The sequence below is a fragment of the Vespa crabro genome, chromosome 2 (assembly GCF_910589235.1).
Source record: "Vespa crabro chromosome 2, iyVesCrab1.2, whole genome shotgun sequence".
Lineage (NCBI taxonomy): Eukaryota > Metazoa > Arthropoda > Insecta > Hymenoptera > Vespidae > Vespa > Vespa crabro.
In genome coordinates, this window is record NC_060956.1 from 16478499 (window position 1) to 16502429 (window position 23931).

At 34.4% G+C, this 23931-nt stretch overlaps 1 protein-coding gene across 1 annotated transcript in view; it reads right to left on the reverse strand.

Moving 5' to 3' along the window:
- Positions 1-23931, reverse strand: part of LOC124421760 (neurogenic locus Notch protein) — a 188985-nt gene that overhangs the window by 137344 nt on the left and 27710 nt on the right. Inside the window, exon 2 of the mRNA XM_046957342.1 lies at positions 13907-13985. Coding sequence (XP_046813298.1) covers positions 13907-13985 — 79 coding nt within the window. The remainder of the gene's footprint in view (positions 1-13906; positions 13986-23931) is intronic.

A 23931-nucleotide genomic window follows, 5' to 3' on the forward strand; every position in this document is an offset into this window, starting at 1 on the left:
GCATTTAGAGGAGTACCTTTCTACTTTCCCTGGATGTCAGGACACTGCTGACGAAGAAAAAACAAACGAGAAAAAAGAAAAGAAAGAAAGAAAAATAGAGAAAGGAATACACAGAGAGAGAAAGAGAGAGGAATGCCTCAGAGGGGCTGCAATTACGCCGCAGGTGGCTGATCACGGAGACTTTGGCTACCTTGCTACCTAACTGGAGCATCATGGAGAAAAGAACACGTGGTGATTAGCTCGGAGTCGACAGGAGCATACCAACTATCCTCCGCGAAACGAACGAAGGTGCCGAAGAAGCTCGATAGTCTTTATCGAAGAAGGATAATTATTACCCATCGGCTCACTACCATGCACCTTTCTTCTCTACTCGTCTTCTTTCTTCTTCTTTTCTCTTTTTCTTTTTTCTTTTTTTTTTTTTTTTTTTATATGTTGCTCCCTTGGATTTCGTTCGAAGGTTACGATACAAACTAGTGTTATTACGCGAAAACGAACGAAGTTTTTTTTTTTTTTTTATATTTCGAAATTGAACGTTCACGATATATTTGAATATCGAACGACAAAATCTATAAATTTATATATTCGATATTCTTTACGAATTACGAGTTAAAGTACAAAGACGATTCTGTGATTTGATTATATTTACTTTTTGCTTTTATTAAGTTGGGATATACTTCGACAAATATATTTGAAGGAATATCAAAAAAAGATATTAAAAAACTGGAGAAACGGAAGGAGTAAGAGAGAGAGAGAGAGAGAGAGAGAGAGAGAGAGAGAGAGAGAGAGAGAGAGAGAGAGAGAGACTGAAAGTCGAGTTCGTGCGTGGGTGTATCCATGTTGTATAGGAAAATTATCATTTGAAAGGAAGACCCGTCCGTCCCTTCCAAAATTTTATATTTCTTTCGATTAGCGTCGTTTTACGAGTTAACATAGGTAATAAATTAATAATAAAGGAATAACGAATATTATCGACGGAATATATAAAAGGATAGTCACGTCGGGACTCCCGATCGATATTGCTTTTTATTTCCCCTTTACTATAAGAAGGAGATCGTACCGTTAAATATTCCATGGTCAAAAAAAAAGGATATAAAATATAGATGTATGCATAACTACTAGTGTGTATACATACATATACATATATATATATATATATATATATATTTTTTTTGTTTAGCTTGGACTTCTCGAGAAACGTGAGATAATAATAGACGATCTAAGAAGAATGGTATGCACAGACGAAGGACGATACGAAATATAATGGACATTTCAAAAGCGTTTCTCACATGGACAGCATGCATATTTCTCTTCAAGAGCATACCTAGTTTGCGTTTAGCCATCAACGCAAAGATTTTCTACGATGACATTGGAAAACGCATTATCTATTCGACTTCATTGCGTTGCTTTTATGATCTACTTTCTTCATTTTTCTTTTCTTTTTTTTTTTTTATTTTCTTTCCTCCTTTTTTCCTTTCGCTATCTTCATACATATCGAATTCATCGAACTCGATACTATGTGTATTGAAGCATGTACAATAAAAGAGAGCAATCGCTCTTAAAGGATATTGAAATTCTAATGGCATGCAAATGTGCTCAGTAAAAGGATCGTTCGCGTAGAGATACGATATCACCTTGTAATTGTGAACGGGAACGTGTTTGTACAAGAAGGAAAAAAAGAGTTTAATGATATGTGCGTGATCAAAGGAAAGGACAAAAAGTTCATGGCGATTTGCAATAAGACATAAAAAGAAAAAAAAAAACAAAAAGTTTACAGAAGGGGTAACTTGAAAACTGCGAGGGGAAAAAAATTTAATAGAACTATAATATGTTGTATACATATATGACAACGTATGATTAAAAAATAAAAAATGAAAAAAATGAAAAAGAAAAAGAGAGAATAAATCGAAAGAAAAAAGAACGTATACTTTAAAATCACACAGTATTAACAATAATAATAATAATAATAATAATAATAATAATAATAATAATAAAGATATTATATGCAGAATATTAAAAATGTAATATAGCCGTACCGCCTGGATCAATTTTTTCTTATTAGATAATCACATCAAATCACTGCAATTATTAATTCTCGTGTCCCTTTGTACAACTGAGAAAGTATGCAACATTTTTCCTAACCAGTCGAATGATTCGATCGATTTTTTCAAGTAATTCTCTCAAGTATAAAAAGTTTCATACCATGTAATGCAAATGCATCTTGAATCAACATCAAAATAATGATATTTAAAAGAATAAGAAATATTTTATTTATATTCACTATTAATACCGATTAAGCGTAGAGAGAAAAAAAAAAGAGAGAAAGAAAAGTAAGAAAGAGAGAAAGATGGAAAGAGACTATCGATAAAAGTTTCGCAATTGCCGTCTATAAAGAAGATTAACATCAACGGGGAGAAATTTTTATTGGCGATAAAATGTAACGATAAGCTATATTAATAAAGAAATATATAAAAAAAAAAAAAAAAGAAAAAAGTTAGGGTAATATAAAAAAAACACCTCTATGTATGCATATCCGCATATTAGAAAGAGACAAAAAGAGGGATAATAAAAATATTCGTTATCTTCAAGAATCGAAGAGAACTTACACACACACATACACACTCTCTCTCTCTCTCTCTCTCTCTCTCTCTCTCTCTTTCTCTTTCTCTTTCTTTCCCAAGAGAGATTCAGTAAATCGCCTATCTACGAAGGCGGCGGCATTAACAGCGCTTATATGCGCCCAGCGACAGGAATAAAATTCACTAGACTCGTTGTAAAGGAGAGGCACTACTCATTTTTCATGTTCAGCTCGGTTGCACACACGCCGATCGCAATTAAGCTTCGACTTTACTCTTTCTCTCTCCCTCTCTCTTTCTCTTTCTCTATCTATCTATCTATCTATCTATCTATCTATCTATTTCTTTCTCTCTCTCTCTCTCTCTCTTTCTCTCTCTCTCTCACTCTCTCATTCGTTCGGATCACTTGTGTATATGTATATGAATAAGAAATCATGTAAAACTTGATAAATACACAGAGAGGGTGGAAAGATCGTAGAAATATCTAGTAACCGCGCCTATGAAATAACGGACATGTCTTTCGTAAATGTAAAACTCAAAGGATACTATAATATGTTTTCGAAAGAAAAAAAGAAAAGTAAGAGAGAGAGAGAGAGAGAGAGAGAGAGAGAGAGAGAAAGAGATGAGAAAAAAAATGAAAAAGTTTTCGCTAACCTAATAAACCTCATAGAATACATGAGAACCCACGAGTTCGATATAATCGAACGTATAATTCGATCTTCTTGCTGAACGAATAGTAGAATAAACGGGAAAGTTCTTCTCGCACACGATCATACATAAGTAAGTAAGTAAGTAAGTAAGTAAGTAAGTAAGTAAGTAAGTAAGTAAGTACGTAGCAAGTATGAAGCAAATTTCCTTTTTCGCTTTGAATGAATCGGTGAAAATAACTAAACAAGCCGTTAATTCGTTTCTTCTCTTATACATACATAAGTGTATGTATATATAGAAGTATATAAATACGCAACGCATTTGAACGCATTAACGTAATTAGCCGCGTAACTAACGAGAATCCCTTTTTTATTAGGCTAACAGCTAGCATTCTACAGGATATATCTTCATACTACTATCAACATGGACATGTTTGTGCTACTCTTCAGAGAAATTATGCGGCTCATCGAGGAAGACGAAAATAACGAACGAGTTGTATTCATTAAAAAGAAAAAACAAAAAGAGAGAGAGAGAAAGAGAAGAGAGAGAAGAGAGAAAGAGAAAGTAAGGCTCGCGCAAGAATCGTTAGACGTGTGTCTCTAATAAATGCTAAATAATCTTTTTTCGCTCGAGAACCAACGACAATCTCTATGGCAAAGTTCTACGAACAGACCAATCGCTATGTCTGCTGACAATATTCGCGTTGGCAATCAGCACGTCGGTGCTAGCTGACAACGGTTTTGTTTGCGTCCGCTTCATTATACATCGCTGTTCCTTCTTCTTCTTCTTTTTCTTCTTCTTCTATTCGTCTCTCTTTCTCTTTCTCTTTCATCTAGCAATGATCGGCATTGCTAGTGCACTAACGAGAAGAAACCTTCCTTCTGTTCGAAGCGGTAACGCGGACAGTGTTCGAAGTGTCAGACATCTTTAACGTTGCTACCAAGTTACTCGGACAAGTAAATAACGATGAGCTCTAGAGTTAAATTTTTATAGTTCACCATTTGCATACAAATATATATCAGCAATGAAATATATTATTTCTTATAAATAAAAATATCCTCTGCCGATAATGAGATCAATTTCGAATAGTGACGTGGGCTAACGATAAATAAATTAGACGAGAGATACAGAGATACAGAGAGAAAGAGAGAAAGAGAAAGAGAGAGAGAGTTAGAGTTAGAGTTAAAGTTAGAGTTAGAATTCCTATCTGATGATGATTGAAATGTAAAAGAACATACACGTACGTACGGACTGTCACGTATTAAAAGTCAAATAAAAGTAATGACCTCTTGTCAGAGATTAGAATTAAATTGACGCATCGTCGTATGTTACATATATATATATATATATATATATATATATATATATATATATACACACATATGTAATTTATTTAAAAAGAAAGTAATAAAGAAACGATGTACTTGCCGAGTGTACGATAATGTAAAAGATAGGAAGGATAATAATCCATGTATATCTAGATATATTTCGCCAATGGGAATTATATCATGTATCCTAACAACAACAAGAGCAACAACGAAAACAACAACAACAACAACAGCAACAACAACAACAAGATCGTAACGTTTTACGAACGTCGATATCGATCCTCTCGAACGAATAATTCTCGAACGGAATAATTCTCGATGATTATAAGCGCGTGCTCGGTTGTATGTACGCTAAGGGAGAAAAAAGAATGAAAGAGATAAATAATACAAAAAAAAAAGAAAAAAAAGAAGAAAAAGAAGAAGAAAAAAAGTCCAAGGAGGAAAACACAATGCTCTAGAGATTTATTGGATATCTTTCCGGCGGACCTTGTTACGCCGAAGCAAACGGAAATAGTCGTAGTACTTCGTAAGGAGCACGGCTTCTCACGAAGGAGAAGGCCTCTAGCCGGGACCGTTTCGTTGGTATTCGCAAATAACACGTTACGAATAAGAGGATACGAGAGTTCTCCTTCGCAAACATTCCGAGTGCCTTGCACTTTCGTCGATAACCATAAAGTACGCAACAACGTACTTTTTTCCTAACATTATATACAGATACAGGAGGAGTAGGAGGGGAAGGTAGGGGGATGCATACATTTTTTTTCTTTTCCTTTGCCTTTTCTCTTTCTTCTTTTTTCGTCTTATTCTTCTTCTTCCCTTTTTTTTTATTTTTTTTTTCTTTCTTTCTTTCTTTCTTCCCGAAACAAAATCAAAGAAATACGAAACCAGTTTCAAATGGAAATAACGAAGTACCGTACGATCAGATACGAAATAACGTAAACGTATCTACGTATATAAGTAAATACATAATGTAAAATGTAAGAATATGTTTACGTATGAATAGTACATAAAGTCTCGATAAATTTGAATTCGTGTATGGATGATTTTCATTTTTTGTTTTTGTTTTTTTTTGTTTTTTTTTCTGTTTCTTTTTCGTTCGTCCCTTAGGACGAATATAACCGGTGACAAGCAATTTTAAGATCGTGAGTGCTTGTGGAGTATTAGCGGAGGATGCGAGGAGGAAGACGAGGAGGAAAAAGAAGTGGGTAGACGCGGACGTAGCCGATCAGCGAGACAAGTGCCTGGAAACGAATATTGTGCGCGGGCGAGGCTAACGGAGAAAGAGCCCCGCGTATCATTATGATTTTCGGTGGTGGGGAAGACAGTGAGTGAGTGAGTGAGTGAGTGAGTGAGTGAGTGAGTGAGAAAGAGAGAAAGAAAAAAAGAGAGGGATGGAGAGAAAAAGAGAGAGACAGAGAGAGAGAGAGAGTGAGAGAGAGGGGGAAAAAGTTCATACTCGAGTTTGTACGGATATCCGAAAGGAGTGGGAGAGAGATGGAAAGAGCGTAAAGCCTCATACGAAAGAGAGAAGACTGAATGCGCCACGAAGGAGATTACTCGTAGCGGGTGTCGAGGTGATCCGAGCTCGGAGCGCATGCGCGACGGCCGTGGGAACGCGCGCACCCCCCCTCCAACTCACTTTCCTTCTCCGTCCATTATCCCCTTCGCTCGATGCATCTCTCCTTCTTTCTTTCTCTTTCTTTCTTTCTCTCTCTCTCTCTCTCTATCACTCTCTTTCTCTTTTCCCCTCTCTCTCCCTCACCCTCTCCCTCGCACACGTACGGTGCGCGCCCGGCATCGGCTCGGTTTATCCGAGAATTCCCGATCATTGCCGAGCAAGCACGATCCATGAGCACACTGGCACGTCGTCGTTCAACGGCTACACACAGGGGTGCTCAATAACTGGGTGATCCTTCTTTTTCTATAGAAATTATTCCTTTCTTTTTCTTTTTCTTTTCTTTTCTTTTTTCTTTTTTCTTTTTTCATTCGTAATTTTATTAAAACTCTTAGTACTTTTTGAAAAACGAAAATATTTTAAATTAAATATTTATGATAAACGTACGATGAATTGTATAAAAAAAAACAGTTTTGTTGACTTCATTTTTATCGCGCGTTATATATATATATATATATATATATATATATATATATGAGTACATGCATAAATATATATGTGTGCGTATACACGGACAATGGTTCCCCACCTTCTACGCGAAGAAAAAGGCACATGATAATGCACGACGCCGTGCTCGCCGCAGGGTGCTCTAAAAAAAAAGCTATGTATTTTGACATGCCGCCGTAACCTTCGTCATCCATCGCCGATTCGTTCTCCCGAAGATTTTACGCTCACTGAGCTATGAAACAAAGCGGTGACGAGTACCACCCCTTCTTCGAACCTCTTTCTCTCTCTCTATCTCTCACTCTCTGTCTCTCTGTCTCTTTCTTTCTGTCATTTCTATGTATGCTTTTATGTCTTCAAATATTTCTTTTGAGTACATGCTATAAAATGACCCAAGGAAATAAATAAAAATAAAAATGATAACATTTCAGAATTATCATTCGAACCGATCATTCGAAAAGCTAATATTATTGTGGCTAAGGTAATCTAAAACAAATCTATGCGTATATGTATTATTCATATTTAATATGTATGTGTATGTGCTTATTATATATGTGTACGTGTATGTGCTTATTATTATTATTATATATATATATATATAATTTTCTTTTTTACTTTTATATACGATTGACCTTTAATTACAAAAAATATAATTAAGTATATAAGAATATTTATATTATATATATATATATATATATATATATATATAAAATGCAAATATCTTTATATACTTAATCGTATTTTTCGTAATTAAAAGGTCAATCATAACTTAAAAAAAAAAAAAAACAACAAAAGAAGAAAAAAAAAAGAAGAAGAAACAAAAAAATTAGATACAATTTATTTATCATATATAACAAACAAATATATGATTTATAAACATCAGCGTCTTGCAAATTAATTTATCGAGCTTAATGCGAGTATGACGCTCCCGCCTAAGCGTAAAGCAAATAAGAAAGGACATTACTGCTATCCTCTGCAATCTACCTAAATCACCTGATGTAGCGGGAGACGGCGGTAGACCAATAACTTCCCAAGCCGGAGCATCTTCTCCCTATGGAACAGATGGCAATGATTCTGTACTAATGACAGCCATCAATCCGTGGTACAGTCGTGTATCCAGAAACGGCCGCGTTTATGAATACGAATGAATATGAGGAACCACCAACGTCTTCGTAATAACAAAAGAGAAAAAGAGAAACGCAAGTGAAAAAAAAAAAAATGCAAGGAAAAAAAATAAAAAGAAAAGCACGTTAAGAAGAAAGACATAAGAGTACTTTCTTTGTTATATAACAAAGATTGTATTATCCTATTTATGATTGTCTTAATATTCGTTCGAATTATATACACTATCATTAAATTTAACGTTCCTTTTAAATTCCAAACGATGACGTTATTTATTTATTTATTTTAAATTTCGTCTAGTGTTTATCGAATTCTTATCGATCGTGTGTCACTTTTAATTACGTTTACTTATTTATTATTTTTTTAATAGTATACCATAAGAATCATATTTTTGTATATATAAACAATCAACGAATTTTGACAATGTTAAGCGATAAATATCATGAAAATGTTTGAAAGAAAGAAAAAAAATAATAAAAATAAAAAGAAAAATCGGAAAGAGAAAGAGAGAGCAAGAGAGAGAGAGAGAGAGAGAAAGAGAAAGAGAGAAAGAGAGAGAGAGAAAGAGAGAGAGAGAGAGAAAGGGCGTGTACGTTCGAACCAAAGAAAAACATTTGCATGAATCCCAAACGAGTCGAGAAAATCTATTGGCAGAAAGGATTTTCAATCCCTAGTAGCTACCCCGGTAGCTACCCCGGTAGCTACCCCGGTAACTACCCCTGTAACGACTATTGTTGCGACCATTTCAGCTATAAAGTATAGTTTGAACGGAAGCGCGAGTCTCAGGCATGTACCCCTAACGAAAAGTGCCCTGTGACTGGGAGGGATGCGTGCCTATCGTCATCCATCATCGTACATATGTTACCCCGTTAAACGAACCCTTCCGGACACTATGAGCTGTAAGGACGAAATAAGGGGCTGAGTCTTGAAAAAATTTCTTGAAATAACGGTCAAGCGCACGTGACTATATATATATATATATATATATATATATATATATATATATATATATATATATATCAGATTTATTCAAAAAATTATGTCAGTTTGAATAAGGTTTTAACTTTCAAAGAATTTATTTTATCAAAGAAGAATTCAAAAGCTTCCATGAAAATGTAATAAGATTGTATAAATATTAAAGGAAATTAAATTTCATAAATGGTGTTACAATTTATTATTTTCTTTTGTATAAAAAATGAACCAAATTTTTGGATATTACACGTATTTTTAACGTATAGTAGTAGTTTATATGTATATATAAATTATATATATATATTATATATAATATATTATAGTTTATATGTATATATGAACTACTACTATGTATATGTATATATATATATATATATAAGTTGTTATTTTCCAAAATTCCTCTCCAGAATTCTGAAAAGCAAATACGATATCTCTATCCAATAACACAGTTCGAAAATAATCAATGATACTTGATAGGAAAGAACAAATCGAATTTCAACGAAAGGGTGGAATAACCAACGGTAGGAATGGAAAAATATTGTTTTTCTCAACTGTGGAACCCTTTTTAAAGAAAGAGAAACGAGTCGATGTGGCGCTCGAAACCATGGAAGAAAGATCCATAGGGGTCACGTGTCCGAACACGTGACCTGTCGACAGCTCGATACACGCGACCGTTGTATGCACATATGTGTATGTGTTTATGTATGTATATATATATATATATATATATATATATATATCAGTGTGTGCATATATGTACGCGGAAGAGACGCGAGCACGAGTTGGACACTCGCGTGAAAACGCATAAATGCACAAGTGCATATTGTACGTAAAGCACAGCCTCCGGCTGGCTGGATGGCACGCTGGTTTGCTACGTGAATCTTTCTTCTCTTCATGGCGGGGCGTGCGCGCATGCACGCACGTGCACACGAAAACTATGAAACATGCTCGCCCGAAAGAGAAAGAGAGTAAGAAAAAGAGAAAGAGAGAGAGAGAGAGAGAGAGAGAGAGATAGAAAGAGAAAAAAGGAGGGGTGCTTTCTGCTCCATTGTGCAGGACCCCTCGCATCCGCTCGGCGGTTGCTTTAACTTGCCATATTGTCAAGTGCCACTGGCTAAATTTGTTATTCTATTGGATTATGGGAGGGACGTATCACGAAAAATGGAAGGGGGATATCTCTGGGCGATCGTGCACAAAACTAAACCCTGATTGCTAGCTTATCTTTCAAAGGATATATTAAAGTACGGTTTTAATGTCTTTCATTCGTCGTTGTTGATCTTTTCTTGTTAAGACGTTTTCTTACAATATCTTCTTAATTATTTATTTATTATCTATTGAAATTTTCGTTAAATATTTCTCTCGCAAAATCGTATTACGAACTTAACGTTTTTTCTTTTTTTTTTTGTTTCGAACGTTTATACATTCGATTTAGTAATACGTGAAATTTTCAATGAGTACGATTGATAAGAAATCGAAATATCAAACGTTGAAATGAATCAATTAAATAAGATCTCAAATGATTTTTTCATAAATTAAAAAAAAAAAATTTGTTCGATTAAAGGGACTACCATAAAAGATTTCATTTTCAACGAGGATAATAATTTTGGAATTTTAACACCAGACGCACGATACTTGATTAATTTATATTTCGTAAATAAAATAATTTATCGGACAAAATGCGCAGTAGATCATTTTTCACGTATAATTTACTCACTTCTTTTCTTTTTTCTTTTTTTCTTTTTTTCTTTTTAACGCCGTAGGCCACCAATTAAACGCTATGTTAGCTATCATAAATTTTTTTTTCTTTCTTTTTTCTCTCCCCTTTCGGTTTGATTCTTACCGATCCGTTCGACTTATAATCGCCGGGGGATAATACCAGGCGTCTTTATCTTTACCTTCTTATTCGCCGAAGTCGCGCACGCCTCCGTAAAATTGCAAATCCTAAGGCCGGCGAACTCGACGCTCCGCCTTATGCACGGAGAAGCCGCTAATTAAATAATTAGTTTGTTGCATTTTCTTACGAACGACCGAAACGCGCTTGGCATCTACGTCGAGGCGGTTAAGCAAGTTCGATAAGGAGCATAAAATAACTTCGATTACGAGCTACTCGAATCTTCTTTTAGGAAACCCTTTTTTTTTGCCATCCAATCTAAATGCTCTTCGCATAATTGATAACTATATTTTGTTCAAGTGATATTCTTGCGGCGGAATGTAAATAAAAACAAAAACAAAAAAGACAAAAAAAAATACAGACATGATTTCGATATTAATATATTCCAGTGAGTTTAATTCTATATGAACAAATTTTTTTCGTGGCCGAAAAAAGAAATTATATAATGTGAAAACTATAGTATGTACGTTTATATTATATTGAATATTTTATATACATATACATAAATATATATATATATATATATATATATATATATATCTAATATAATTATAGATATAGATATGCTGTGTTAGTATGTTATATAAATGTAACCTAATATTTCTTCATAGCATGCAGGATAAAAATTGTAGAAATTTTCCGAGAAAATACGCAAAAGATTTTCATTGAAATTAATCTCGGTTCTTGATTCCTAAGAAAATTACTTTGGACGGCTACGTATGAAGTTGAAGTTAACACCAACGGACGTAGGCGTTGATGCGGCGTGTGCGCAAGATAAGAGTAAATTGAGAGAAAGAGAGGATGAAATAAGAGTAGAAAATCCAACTAAGTAGCTTCGCAAAGCCGGAAAGGTGGCTAAAGCTTACATTAGATGGCTAGAGATTAGACACAGTCGAGGTCACGAGGGCTGTAATATGTTCCGTACCGTCAATCTCGGACTTGCAATTAAACCTAATACCCTGAATATTACGGCACGTTTGATTCACTATAAAGACATACCGACCTGTAAAAAAACTCGAGAAATAGTTACATTAAAATGCACAAGCATAAAGAAAATTACAAATTAAATCTCAGGTAGAAATTTTCATTCACGAATCTTTCATCATTTTCTAAAATATGAAATACATTATATATATACATATATATATATATATATATATATATATATATATAATGAATATAATAAATATAAAATATAAATAATATAAAAAATATATAAATACACATTAATAGTTTCTTAACATCAATAGGTAAATCTTAAAGTTAGATAAATCGATAATGATAGATCGATTATTTGTGAATTCATTTATTAAATATATAATCTATAGGAAAGTCGTGATATAAAGATTATGCGAAAAGAAATAAATCGAATCGTAGAATGAGGAAAAGTCTCGTTCAAGTTCGGACTCGCATGGCCGAGCAGTTCTTGGTTGGTTGTACGAAGTTGTCTGTATACCGGTCAGCAGCGTAATAATAACGATAATAAGAATGATGGAAGAATGGCGGAGGAGGTTGAGAGAAGGTGGTCACGTCATATAATAACGGTATATGTTATAGAGTAATGTGAAAGGAGAAAAGAGAAAGAGCCAGGGACAAGTACGGAAGGGGTCAAATTCGTTATAGTCTCCATGAGAAATCAATTTTTTCGTTCTTTTTTTTTTCAATGCGCGGTCGGAAGGAGAAACGAAAAATAAAAAAAAAAAAAAAAAAAACAAAAAAAGAAATAAGGGAAAAAAATACACATCGTTAATTAGATTCCAATCGCAGTCACTTTTATAAAAAGTTTATTTCTATACGGATGAACATTTGAAAGCAAATAGATAAGACTACGAAAGTATCAAAGTGACCGATAGAAAAGTGAAATCTCTGATGTCTCGAGTTAAAGGTAATTCAGATGCGTCTCCGGGTCACGACTGTTGATTATTACCGCTATTACCGTATCCGAGCTCATCTCGGTCCATCGTATCATCCCATTCCATACCGTCCACCACCTCCCAAACCGGTCGCATTCGATATTACATTCCGTCGATATTGCGAGTCGAATGCGATAGAATCGAAATGATTTCGTTCGAATGGATTGAACTCGAAAAGTTTTTTCTTCGAACGTGTCCAGGATAAAGAGATTATAGAGGAAATCTTTCACCATTTTTTATTATCTTATTGACTCATGCTACTTTTATTTGTCTTCTTTTTTATCTCGTCGTTGGTTATGGTTCCCAAGCAAATGAGATCGAAAAGAGAGGGAGAGAGAGAGTTTGATTGTCTATAACGGAATATCAGCGGAAAATCGGCAAGCATTAGGCCGCATTTCGAAGTAATGATTTACGGAGAAAAGCGGGAGGATAATTTTCCAATTATCCATGGGGATCGCGAGCCCCTTCGGCGCTCACGTATCGGACCGCGATCACGATGCGCGATCATGACGCGACCACTATGCGAGCCAAGCGCGACTATTAAGATCGGCCGAAATCTGAATAATGTAGCAATTCAATTCTTTTTATATCAGAAAAAATATTGCAAACCTATATCCTTCGTTTTATACCTTTAATACATTGTACAGTTATGATAATGAAAATGAAATAATATAAATATAAATCATATAAATATAAATATATGATATTGATATAATTTTCACTATCATAAAACAATATTATATAGATATATATATACATATAGACATATATCTTATAATTTATATATTATATATGTATATATGTACTTGTATAATTTATGTATATATGATATTAATCATTTTCCTGTAAAAACTTTAGAGACAAGACAATCTCGTATCTTTAAAGAGAGTTAAGGAAATATGATTTTCCATCTCTCTCCCACTCACTCACTCATTCTCTCTCTCTCTCTCTCTCTCTCTCTCTCTCTCTCTCTCTCTCTCGACCATCCTCTTCCACCCTTTTTCCTCTTTTCCCTCGTTTCTCATTCTTTTCGCGTGGGAGGCCGCAATACGTCCGGTTCTCTCGCCCCCTCTTCCACCCTCTCCCACCTTTTTCCTCCTGACGCCGCCTTTTGCCTCTTCGCGGATCGCCAAGCTCGCATGCAACTCCTCCTGGCAACGTTTCACCATGTCGAAAGGACTTTTTTCACCATTTTCTCGAGATTAATTCGCCCAACAAATGACGGAAATAATAGTCGAAGAACTTTCGACTAACGTATAAATAATTATCGTTGTAGTAATGTTCATTACTATCGGAAATCTAAGAAAAGTTTTCATATAATCGATTTTTTGTTCACTTACTTGCAATGCAATTCTCCTCGTACCGTTGACGTGCAGATTCCGCCGTTCTTACATGGACTCGGTGAACACGAAACGAAACCTGAAATAAATAAACAAAAAACGTCATCACTTAGAATTTGAGCTGATCGTTAAATTTATCATTTATATAATACGATCGAATATAATGATAAATTACAGTACGCTTAGTTACTTTTTTTTTTTTTTTCTTATATAATATATTTGAAAAATGCTGATTCCAGAAAACAAAAATTAAAATATAAAAGGAAAAGAAAAAGGAAAAACAATATTAAAATGAATATTAAAAGTAGCGAACGATCGAGAAGGATTCGATAAATACGAGATGAAATCTGAAATAAATAAATAAGTAACATCATAAGTTGGAATTTAAACTGATCATTAAATTTAAAGTTCATGTATATAATCCAATCGAATGTTATAATAAATTACGATATACCTTAATTATGTTTCTTTTTTTTTTTAATTGTATATTTCAGAAACACAAAAAAAAGAGAGAAAAAGGAAAAAGAAAAACAATATTAAAATAAATTAAAAGGAACGAATTCGATCGAGAAGAACTCGGTAAACATGAAAGGAAACCTGAAATAAATAAATAATTAACGTCATAATTTGGAATTAAAACTGATTGTTAAATTTAAAGTTCATGTAGATAATCCGATTGAATATTACAATAAATTACGATATATCTTAATTATGTTATTTTTTATAGATAATATATTTGAGAAAGTCGATTTCAGAAAATGAAAATAAAAAAAAAAAGATGGAAAGAGAAAAATTTTATTAAAATGAATTAAAAGTAGTGAACGATCAAGAAGGATCCGATAAACATGAGTCAAAACTTGAAATAATTAAACAAATGACGTAATCATTTGGAATTTAAACTAATCATTAAATTTAAAGATCATTCATATAATCCAACCGAATATTATGATAAATTATGATACATCTTAATTATTATTTTTTATTCTATACAAGTAATTTGAGAAATTTGATTTCAGGTAAAAAAAGAAAATAAAAGAAATAAAAAATAGGAAAACAGTATTAAAATGAATTAAAAGTAGCGAACGATCGAGAAGGACTCAAATAAATATTAATGAAAACCTGAAATAAATAAACAAATAACATTGTCATTTGGAATTCAAACAAATTGTTAAAATTTAAATATCATATGTATATATATATATATATATGACCCGATCGAATATTTCAGTAAATTCTGATACATCTTAATTATTCGTTTTTTCTTTTCTAAATAATATATTTGAGAACTTTGATTTCAGGGAAAAAGAAAAAATAAAACATGGAAAAACAATATTAAAATAAATTAAAAGTAGCGGACAATCGAGAAGACGTATGCTCCTTATGTGGATGAGAGAAAAGATGTGTTACCCGAACCTTCACTTATCGAAGTAGCAATTAAAGTACATTTCGAGTATATGGAAAGAAGAGTGAGAGGGAGAGAGAAAGAGAGGAAAAGAGTAGAGAAAAAGAGAGAGAGAGAGAGAGAGAGAGAGAAGAAGAAGAAGAAGAAAAAGAAGAAGAAGAAGAAGAAAGTGCGCACGAATCCTAAAAGAACCTTTGACACGGCACGCAAAGTGAATTTTCGTGTAACCCCATCGAAGAAGATAGAAAGGTGTGGAATAAGGAAAAAGAGGAGGGAAGGTGGGCAAGCGAGCCCTTTCGTATTTCGCGACCACTTTTAAGGGAGCACGAGGACATTGCAAAGGGGCTGTAAACATGCGAGAATCCTCGAACTTGATCTCAGATCGATGAGACTTTACTTCCGTGAGAGAAACTGAAAACTCGAAACAATACAGTAGACGTATAAACTCGACAAAATTGGTACACAGAATATGAAATAAAGAAATAAAATATTTATGGAAATATGTTAGATTGTGATTCATAAAAATTACGACGATGAGAAATTATTTTATTTCGATTTCTTTGTATAATTTTTTTTTTTTTTATTCATTTACGACAATTAGAAATTATTTCAACAAGTGACAATTATTTTTCGACAACAAAGACAATTGAAAATTATTCATGCATAATTTATGAAAGAAAATTTAAATTAAAGGAAGTAAAAAAAAATAAAAATAATAAAAAAGAAAAAAAACAAGAGAAGATAGATTTAATCGATAATTCATTTTCTTTCACGATTTAATCGATAATTCATTTTCTTTCAAGTTTTGATACTCGTAAAGATGCCCGACAGATACAAGATCTTAGAAAAAGTGTGTAGAATCTTAAATATTTCTATAAAACGATGACGCTACGTAACATCGAACTCGCTGCACGCTTAGTCGTTCCTAGGCATCGATTAAGAGAATTTGCATGTGAGCTTTCCGTTCTGTTCTTTAGAGCACGTTTCGTGCGTATTTCTACGGGTACATCCTCTCTTTTTCTCTTTCTCTCTCTCTCTCCCTCTCACTCTTTCTCTCTCTCTCTCTCTCTCTCTCTCTCTTTCTACACGATGATGTTAGCGATTCGATAAGACTCGAACTAAATCACACGCGCGGAAAGCGCGTGTTAGGAGCTCGATTAACGTAACGTATCTTCGCATAAACCACGTCGCAAGACTAATGGACACACGCCAGTGTTGCTATAATAACAACGCGGCAAATAACTGCTTAAGGGCAACGAATGGGAGAAAGAGAGAGAGAAAGAGAGGGAATGTGTGTGTATGTCTATAAGAAAGAAGGAGAGAAAGGGATAGAAAAAGAGAGGTGGGAGGCAAAACTCGACGAGCACGTTGTACTTATGTTTTATCAGGGTACACAACCCTATAGAGTCCTACGTGTTTGTCTACGTGACCTTCGATCCTGTAAGACGCTAAGTGATGCCCAACTTTCTCGAATTTACCACTAACGATCTCAGTCTGAGTTGATCTTGGAATAAAATATTCGCATAATCGGATTTTTACGTATAACGTCAATTTACGTGGCATACGTTAAGAGCGGCGTTAATGGGGGGGGGGCGGGGAAAAAGAGGAGAAAAGAGGAAGTTGACGATCTTGCAAAGAGGTTCCTCATTTCCGTCGTGTCTACGTATGTAAAGAAGGTACGTACGTACGTCGTGTCGGTACCAGGTTCGTTTCACGCATAAATTCCCAAGTCTTTTATTTGAGTAGGATGCTCGACAAGGATACGTTTCAATGAATCTTCCCCTTGGTGGTTCTGATATTCGAAACTATAGTGATTAATGGCCAAGTATATTATTAATAGCGAATGGGAAAAAGAAAAGTACTTACGATGGAAGGCATCGTCGTGTAATCCGAGTCTCTCGTGATGTAATATATGTATGTATGTATACACGAGATCACTATGGGTATGTCACGTAGGCGTAGGATGCTCTTTAAGAAGAGACTCCATTCTGAACGGACGAAAATGTCATTGTGACGATGAGAAATATGGGAGTCCTTCGCATTCGCGACACGGTCGGTCAACCGCTGATCAAAATTCACAATAAAATAGAGAAAGAGAAATATATAGATATACGTACGCTTTCGAATTTTCGTTAGTCTATGCAAACGACATTACAAAAGAAAGGATATGTTACCCAATAATATCAATTGGTAAAACTTTAATGATCGATTATGCAAATTTTCTCACGGAACGAATTATTCCTTTTGAATCGAATATTTTTCATTAAATCTACAGTCTTTAGAAACGATCGCATACGATTACAAATTCCTATTAATAAATATCTTTGTGTAATAATTTATAATAAATATTTCTTACGATCTTGTATATCCTAATTAAACATCGTTGTTCGAATTTACAAATGAGAGATAACATATAAAAATCATTGTATAACAATTAATAACGCTATATCCCATGATAATTCAAAGTAAATAAAAAAATGTCTACGTCTCGGGATCAATTATCAAAGATTTACATTTATCAAGTTTCAATTAAGAGATAAATCTACGTTGAAGATGTCCATTTCTAAGGAAAAAAAAAAAACAAATACGAAGGAGGGAAAATAAAAAAAAAAAAAGGAGAAACGATCGATAGGTGTTGCGTGCTATTGTATTGAAAATACACAAGAAGGAAACAATTCGAGAGAAGTAAAGGAAAAGAGAGTCGTTTTGCACGCTCGAACTCGAGTAAGCCGATCTCAATTTATAATTCTCCGACACGTCTGTGGTCATTGAAGTCGCACGACGCGACGACGATGGCCGCTGGGCTCGTGACGATAGCGTCGCTGCGTGTTAGAGAGAGTGAAAGAGAGAGAGAGAGAGAGAAAGAGAGAGCAAAAGAGAAAGAAAAAAAAGACAAGACCACACGACGCGCGACGACGACGACACAACGACGACGATTCAATCTATGTGCTCCCGTAACGAGAAGAGGGCTACGCCGAGTCACTCAGCACATAGATAAACATGTATATATGTGTATATATATATATATATATATATATATATATATATATATAAATATATATTCGAGAAGACGCAAGTCGCGAACAAGAACACACAACACAACGAAGAGGACGAAATGCACGCGCTCGTCGGCAATGTTCGCGACAAGACGGATGAGATCAGTTAAACCAAACTGCCATCGTGACAAATCCACCGTTTCCTCTGTTGTCGTCTTCGTCGTTGGTTGTATTCTCTACACGTGCTAAACAAAACCGTCCTATGTAAGTCCATCACGCATGAAATTTAATTCATTCTACGTAGGACGAACGATTTTTCTGCGATTTATGTCAGGATTTCCGTCCGTGGGTAGTCTGAATGCTTGCTTGCTTGTTTCTTATCAAAATGATACTAATCGACGTTCGACTAATTCAATCGTCAGTTTCTTTCTAATCATTCGAACGAAACTAAAGAAGTAGTGAAGAAAAAGAAAAAGATCCGTAATATTCATAATTTCTTTTTCAAAGTTACCTTTCAATGGACCTTTCAATGGACCTTTCAATGAACAGATTCTCTACTGTCTTTCGAGATGTACAAATTTCCTCTCGTTTGTACATTCGTTTAAACCTCGATTGAAAATTCAACTATTCTACTTTATTCTACTTTCTTGTACATTTTAATTTACTTTGATATGCGACATTTTCATTCAGATTCGATTGCGTAAGTAAATAACACGTTAATATCTTTTCTTTTCGTTTGGTCATTCACAAAACGTGTTTAAAATATTCTCGAAGCGGGTTTAAAGCGGGATAATTATATCGCATGGGTTACGCAAATTCAGGAATATGAAAACACGCGAAAAACGGCGTCATTAAAGAAAGAGAACGTGTCATTTAATTATGTATGCCGCACGATTAGTTTAGTGAATGCTGTCTCTTTCTCTCTCTCTCTCTCTCTCTCTCTCTCTCTCTCTCTCTCTCTCTCTCTCTCTCTCGCTAACTTCTATAAACTGAAAGCACACACACCCACGCTATATAATCTACATTGTCCTGAAAAAAAAGTGGCTTTAACTGTTTCAATTTCAGAGTAAATTGCCACGGAGAGAAAGAGAAAGCCACCGTTGAATTTATGCCTTCCTTCCTGCTCGTCCGTAAAATTAATTTGCGCTCGCGCTAATAATGGAAGCTCCGAGTAAATTGCACCACAAAAGCGAGCGAGAATGCCTGGATGACCGACTACGTAAACCGGCGTTTACGTTTCGTTCACAAGCGTTAAAACTTTCTTATATTTTTTACTATATTTATACCAAATGCCATGTTTTCTTTATTACCGTTCTAATTAAAATACGCACGGTTCGTTATAATATATCCGAATTTCTGCATAAACGTCGTTTATATTTTTCGACTTAATTTTCACGCGATAACGTGCACGTTCGTTAGTTTCACATTAAAACGTATTAACGTTAAGGAACGTAACGTTAAGGATCCTGTTATTATATACGAGAATAACAAAAACCGAGATCTTTCTTGTCGAGACGTAATAAAAAATTCACTTTCGTTACTACATTCGCTTTATTCTTTTAATTACTTTTTTATTCGTTTCTTTTAATATATCGTTCTCTTAAACTATAAAGCAGTATAAACGTCATTGAATTTATCTTTATTCGAAGGATAATTTTAATTAGATATAAATTCATAATTAACGAAATAGACGTATACGTAAACAAAATGAATAAACATAAGAATTTAACAAAAAAAGAAAAAGTCGAGACAACATACACGCTTGAATAAAACGTTTATTCCAAACTTATGATGCCTTTGATGCAAACATATATAATACATTATGTTCGATATATATTACATTGAATTATTATCTAGAAGAAATAAACTGAACTGTATTAATCATGTTTAATGAATTTATCTTACTGAAAGGAATTTTTATTTTATTGTGTTGAAATAATGAAAAATTTATGATTATCAATATTAACTCTAATTATGTGGTTTTTACTAATTTTGACATCGAACAATCATCGGTGATCCTTACGGTGTTACAGACAAATTAAATGCCGATCACTTCTGTGACATTCAACATGATAACATTGCAACAAATTGCTTTACAATAATTATTTTTTAATTACTTTAGTTTACTTTGATCTATATTCTAATCTCTAATCTCTAACTATATTCTAATCTCTACTCTGTTCTCTCAGCACCGATACCTAATCTTTATATCGATTATCGTTCTTTTCTTTCGCTCATTTTTTTTCGCTCATCGTTTTCTTTCATTCATCTATGTATATCTTTTAAGACGCATGCCTTACAAATTACGTTTAGACAAAGCGCGTTCAAAATAAAATCCTAGACATCGCCTAAACTTCGTTTACGTATAATCAATCACACATAAATATTTTTCTAATTCTACAATATTTATCTATTTATAAATTTACATTTTAAAAAGTGAAAATCAATCGAAAAAATATATCAAACGAAAGAATATCTAAATAAAAATGAATAAATGTTAAGAATTTGAAAGAAAGTCGAGATAACATACGCTTGCGCTTATTTCTAAGCCCACGCGATCGTGTACGTGTAAACACGGAGAACATCGGCATCGAGGATTCTCTCCAAGGATCTTGGAGATATCGAACGTGCGAAAACGCCGTGGCGCTTGCGTAAAACGATTATTTCAAGCTTTAAGAAAAGAACAGAGAAAGAAAGGGAGAGATAGAGAAAGAGAGAGAGAGAGAGAGAGAGAGAGAGAGAGAGAGAGAGTGAAAAGGGATAAGGATGAGAGAGGGGTGAAGACACGCCGCGAACCACGAGTATCCAATGAATGATTCAAGCGTAGATCTAAAGAATCTCGTTGCTGGTTCGAGTATTCGAACGTCTTTACGTGTATTGTGAATCTATGTATATGTGTTATGTGTACATGTATGCGCGTTTTACGTCATAAAGACACGCGCACGAGCGCACGCGCATTTTAACGCTCCGTTCCTTCGACCCAAGCATCGCTCGTAAATTAACCCGTGAGGCAAGTTACACACCGGCGAAAGAGACCGATGGGAGGTCGACGTTTTTTCTATCGTCTATCTTAAAAGAGAGAGAGAAAAAGAGAGAGGAAGAGAAAGAGAGAGAGTAAGAGAGTGAGAGAATGAGAGAGCTTTCTCGTATGCGAGCGATGTGACATTTCGATGATCGGATAATAGGTTAAGGGCAAAAAGCTGAACAATGAATTTCTAAGATGACTATATCAAGATATGTAAGTACACGGAGAAAATAGGGGAAGTTTATAATTATATGGTATGTTGTATAAAAATGTAAACAAAAAATAAAAAAAAAAATAAGAAAAGACATACATACTGAGTGCATTAAATTAAATGGCCAATAAAATCACCGAATATCCTTGTATCGTGTTTCTTGCCATTACCTATCTACATGATAATGATAGAGACGAGTATCTAACGTTTAAAAAAAGGTATGGATTAGTGTTAGAAGTTAGATTATTATGTGAAATTACATAATAATAATATATTTTAGGAAAACTTTTCAAACTTTAAATAGCTTCGATAAGTGTTTACAACTGAATAAATAAATAAACACAGGCGCACACCCACGTACATACATACATATATATATATATATATATATATATATATATATATATATATATAAAAGATTATGTATGAAAAGAAAAACACATTCGCGAGTCACGATATCAGTAATGCTTATGTAATCGATATCTCGATCTAGTAGTTTTGCCACGTATTATCGGTATCACGATGAAATGGAACGATCCACGGCTTCTTCATTCGACTTCCGATACGATTATTCATCCTCTTTAACATCGAGAAAGATCACTTTTACTATTCGTGATTCAACATTTGCGAAAGGTCGTTGCTCCAGCACCTTGTCCGGGGTCAAGACTCGCAAATGTCTTGCGTGGATACCATGAACCGATGTTGTTGCTAACTCGTCTTAGAGAATAAACCGCTTTGTCCGCTTTCGTTTATATTACGATCGAATAACATTATGCTCGACAATATTCGAAAATTACTATACGAGAAAATTAGCAAATACGAGACGAGAATTCGTCAAAGAAATATTTTATTCGATTCTAGATAAATAAATTTCATTAGGAGGAAAAAAAAAAGAAAGATATAAAGAATGATCATTCTAAACTTTGTATATTAAACGAGAGATCGATCGTGCGAATTAATAAATTCGCACGATTTTTTTTTAATGATAAATTAAATAGGAACGACAAACATGGCGACACACTTTAAATCTACATATATAATTTATACATACATACGTACTCATCGTAATCTCTCTCTCTCTCTCTCTCTCTCTCACTCTCTCTCTCTCTCTCCCTCTCTCCCTCTTTTTCTTCATGGTGATCATATATCAATGGTATTTAAATTTAAAATAGCAGCACGATCGAACGATCGATTCAAAGACGTGCCGATGAAAACGATTTAACGAGCTAACAAAAAAGTCGATTACATCAAAGAAGTAGTACCGAAGAGGAAGGGAACGAGCGAGTACCATAATCGGTCGATGCGTTGTCTTACAAAGCCTTTCAAGAGACCTTGCCCAGAGAAAGAAAGAAAGAAAGAAAGAAAAAGAGAGAGAGAGAGAGAGAGAGAGAGAGAGAGGAAGAGAAAAAAAGGAACAAACTTCGGCAAAAGGAGAAAAATTTTTTAAATTTTACGACCGGATGAATGATACCTGACTTCAAATGCGCTCTTCTTCTCTTTCAGCTTCGTATTCGCTAAGTTTTCCCGGAACAGAGACACTACGCGAAAGGATAACTTCCCCCTACCTTCCACCTCCCACCCCAAACCACTTTACTACTTCACCTACCAGTACTCCTTTCAATCTCCCTTCCTTCTAACCAAACCTCTATCTATCTCTCGTTCACTTCGTCTTTCTCTTTCCCCGCTTCTCGTATGCCGACAATTCACTCTCATTGGCGGCTCGCCAGAAGGAAACGTTTCAACCTTTCCTCTCTCTTTTTCTTTCCCTCTCTTTCTCTCTCGTTCGCTCTCTCGTTCGCTCTCTCTCTCTCTCTCTCTCTCTCTCTCATTCCTATGGTCTACTCGTCCAACTAAATATCACTTGCTCGTCGATGAATGAAATTTCGAAGGATTTAAAAGCCGAGATAGAAGAACGAACACCTGTTGGCTTCCACAAACCGATTATAATAAGCTTTTCCATGCTTGCCAATGAACTCGAACGAGTCAGTTCGTTTCTTTATATTTCCATTTCGAAATAATATGGCGACCCTTCATTCGTGCTCGATTATTACTGAAAGGGATCACGGTCGAGATAACAAAATCGCTTTACTGAAGTGTGCATAAATCCTTTTGTTCTCTTTCTTTTTTTACTCCTCGATTTGCATCAAAAAAAAAAAAAAAGAAAAAAAAAAAAAAGAAAAAAAAACAGAAAAAAGAAAAAAAAAACAGAAAAATCAATCGCGAGCTTTGCTAAGAGCGGAAACGAGGAAAAAAGAAAAAAAGAAAAGCGAAGGAAGAAAAAAAGCATGATAAAACAAGATAGAACAAAGTAAAAAATGTAAAGTGAAAGGAGTGGCTGCTCGTAGGATCTAAAAGTGTTCAACGCAGCAGACCATGCTGGATTATGTCGAA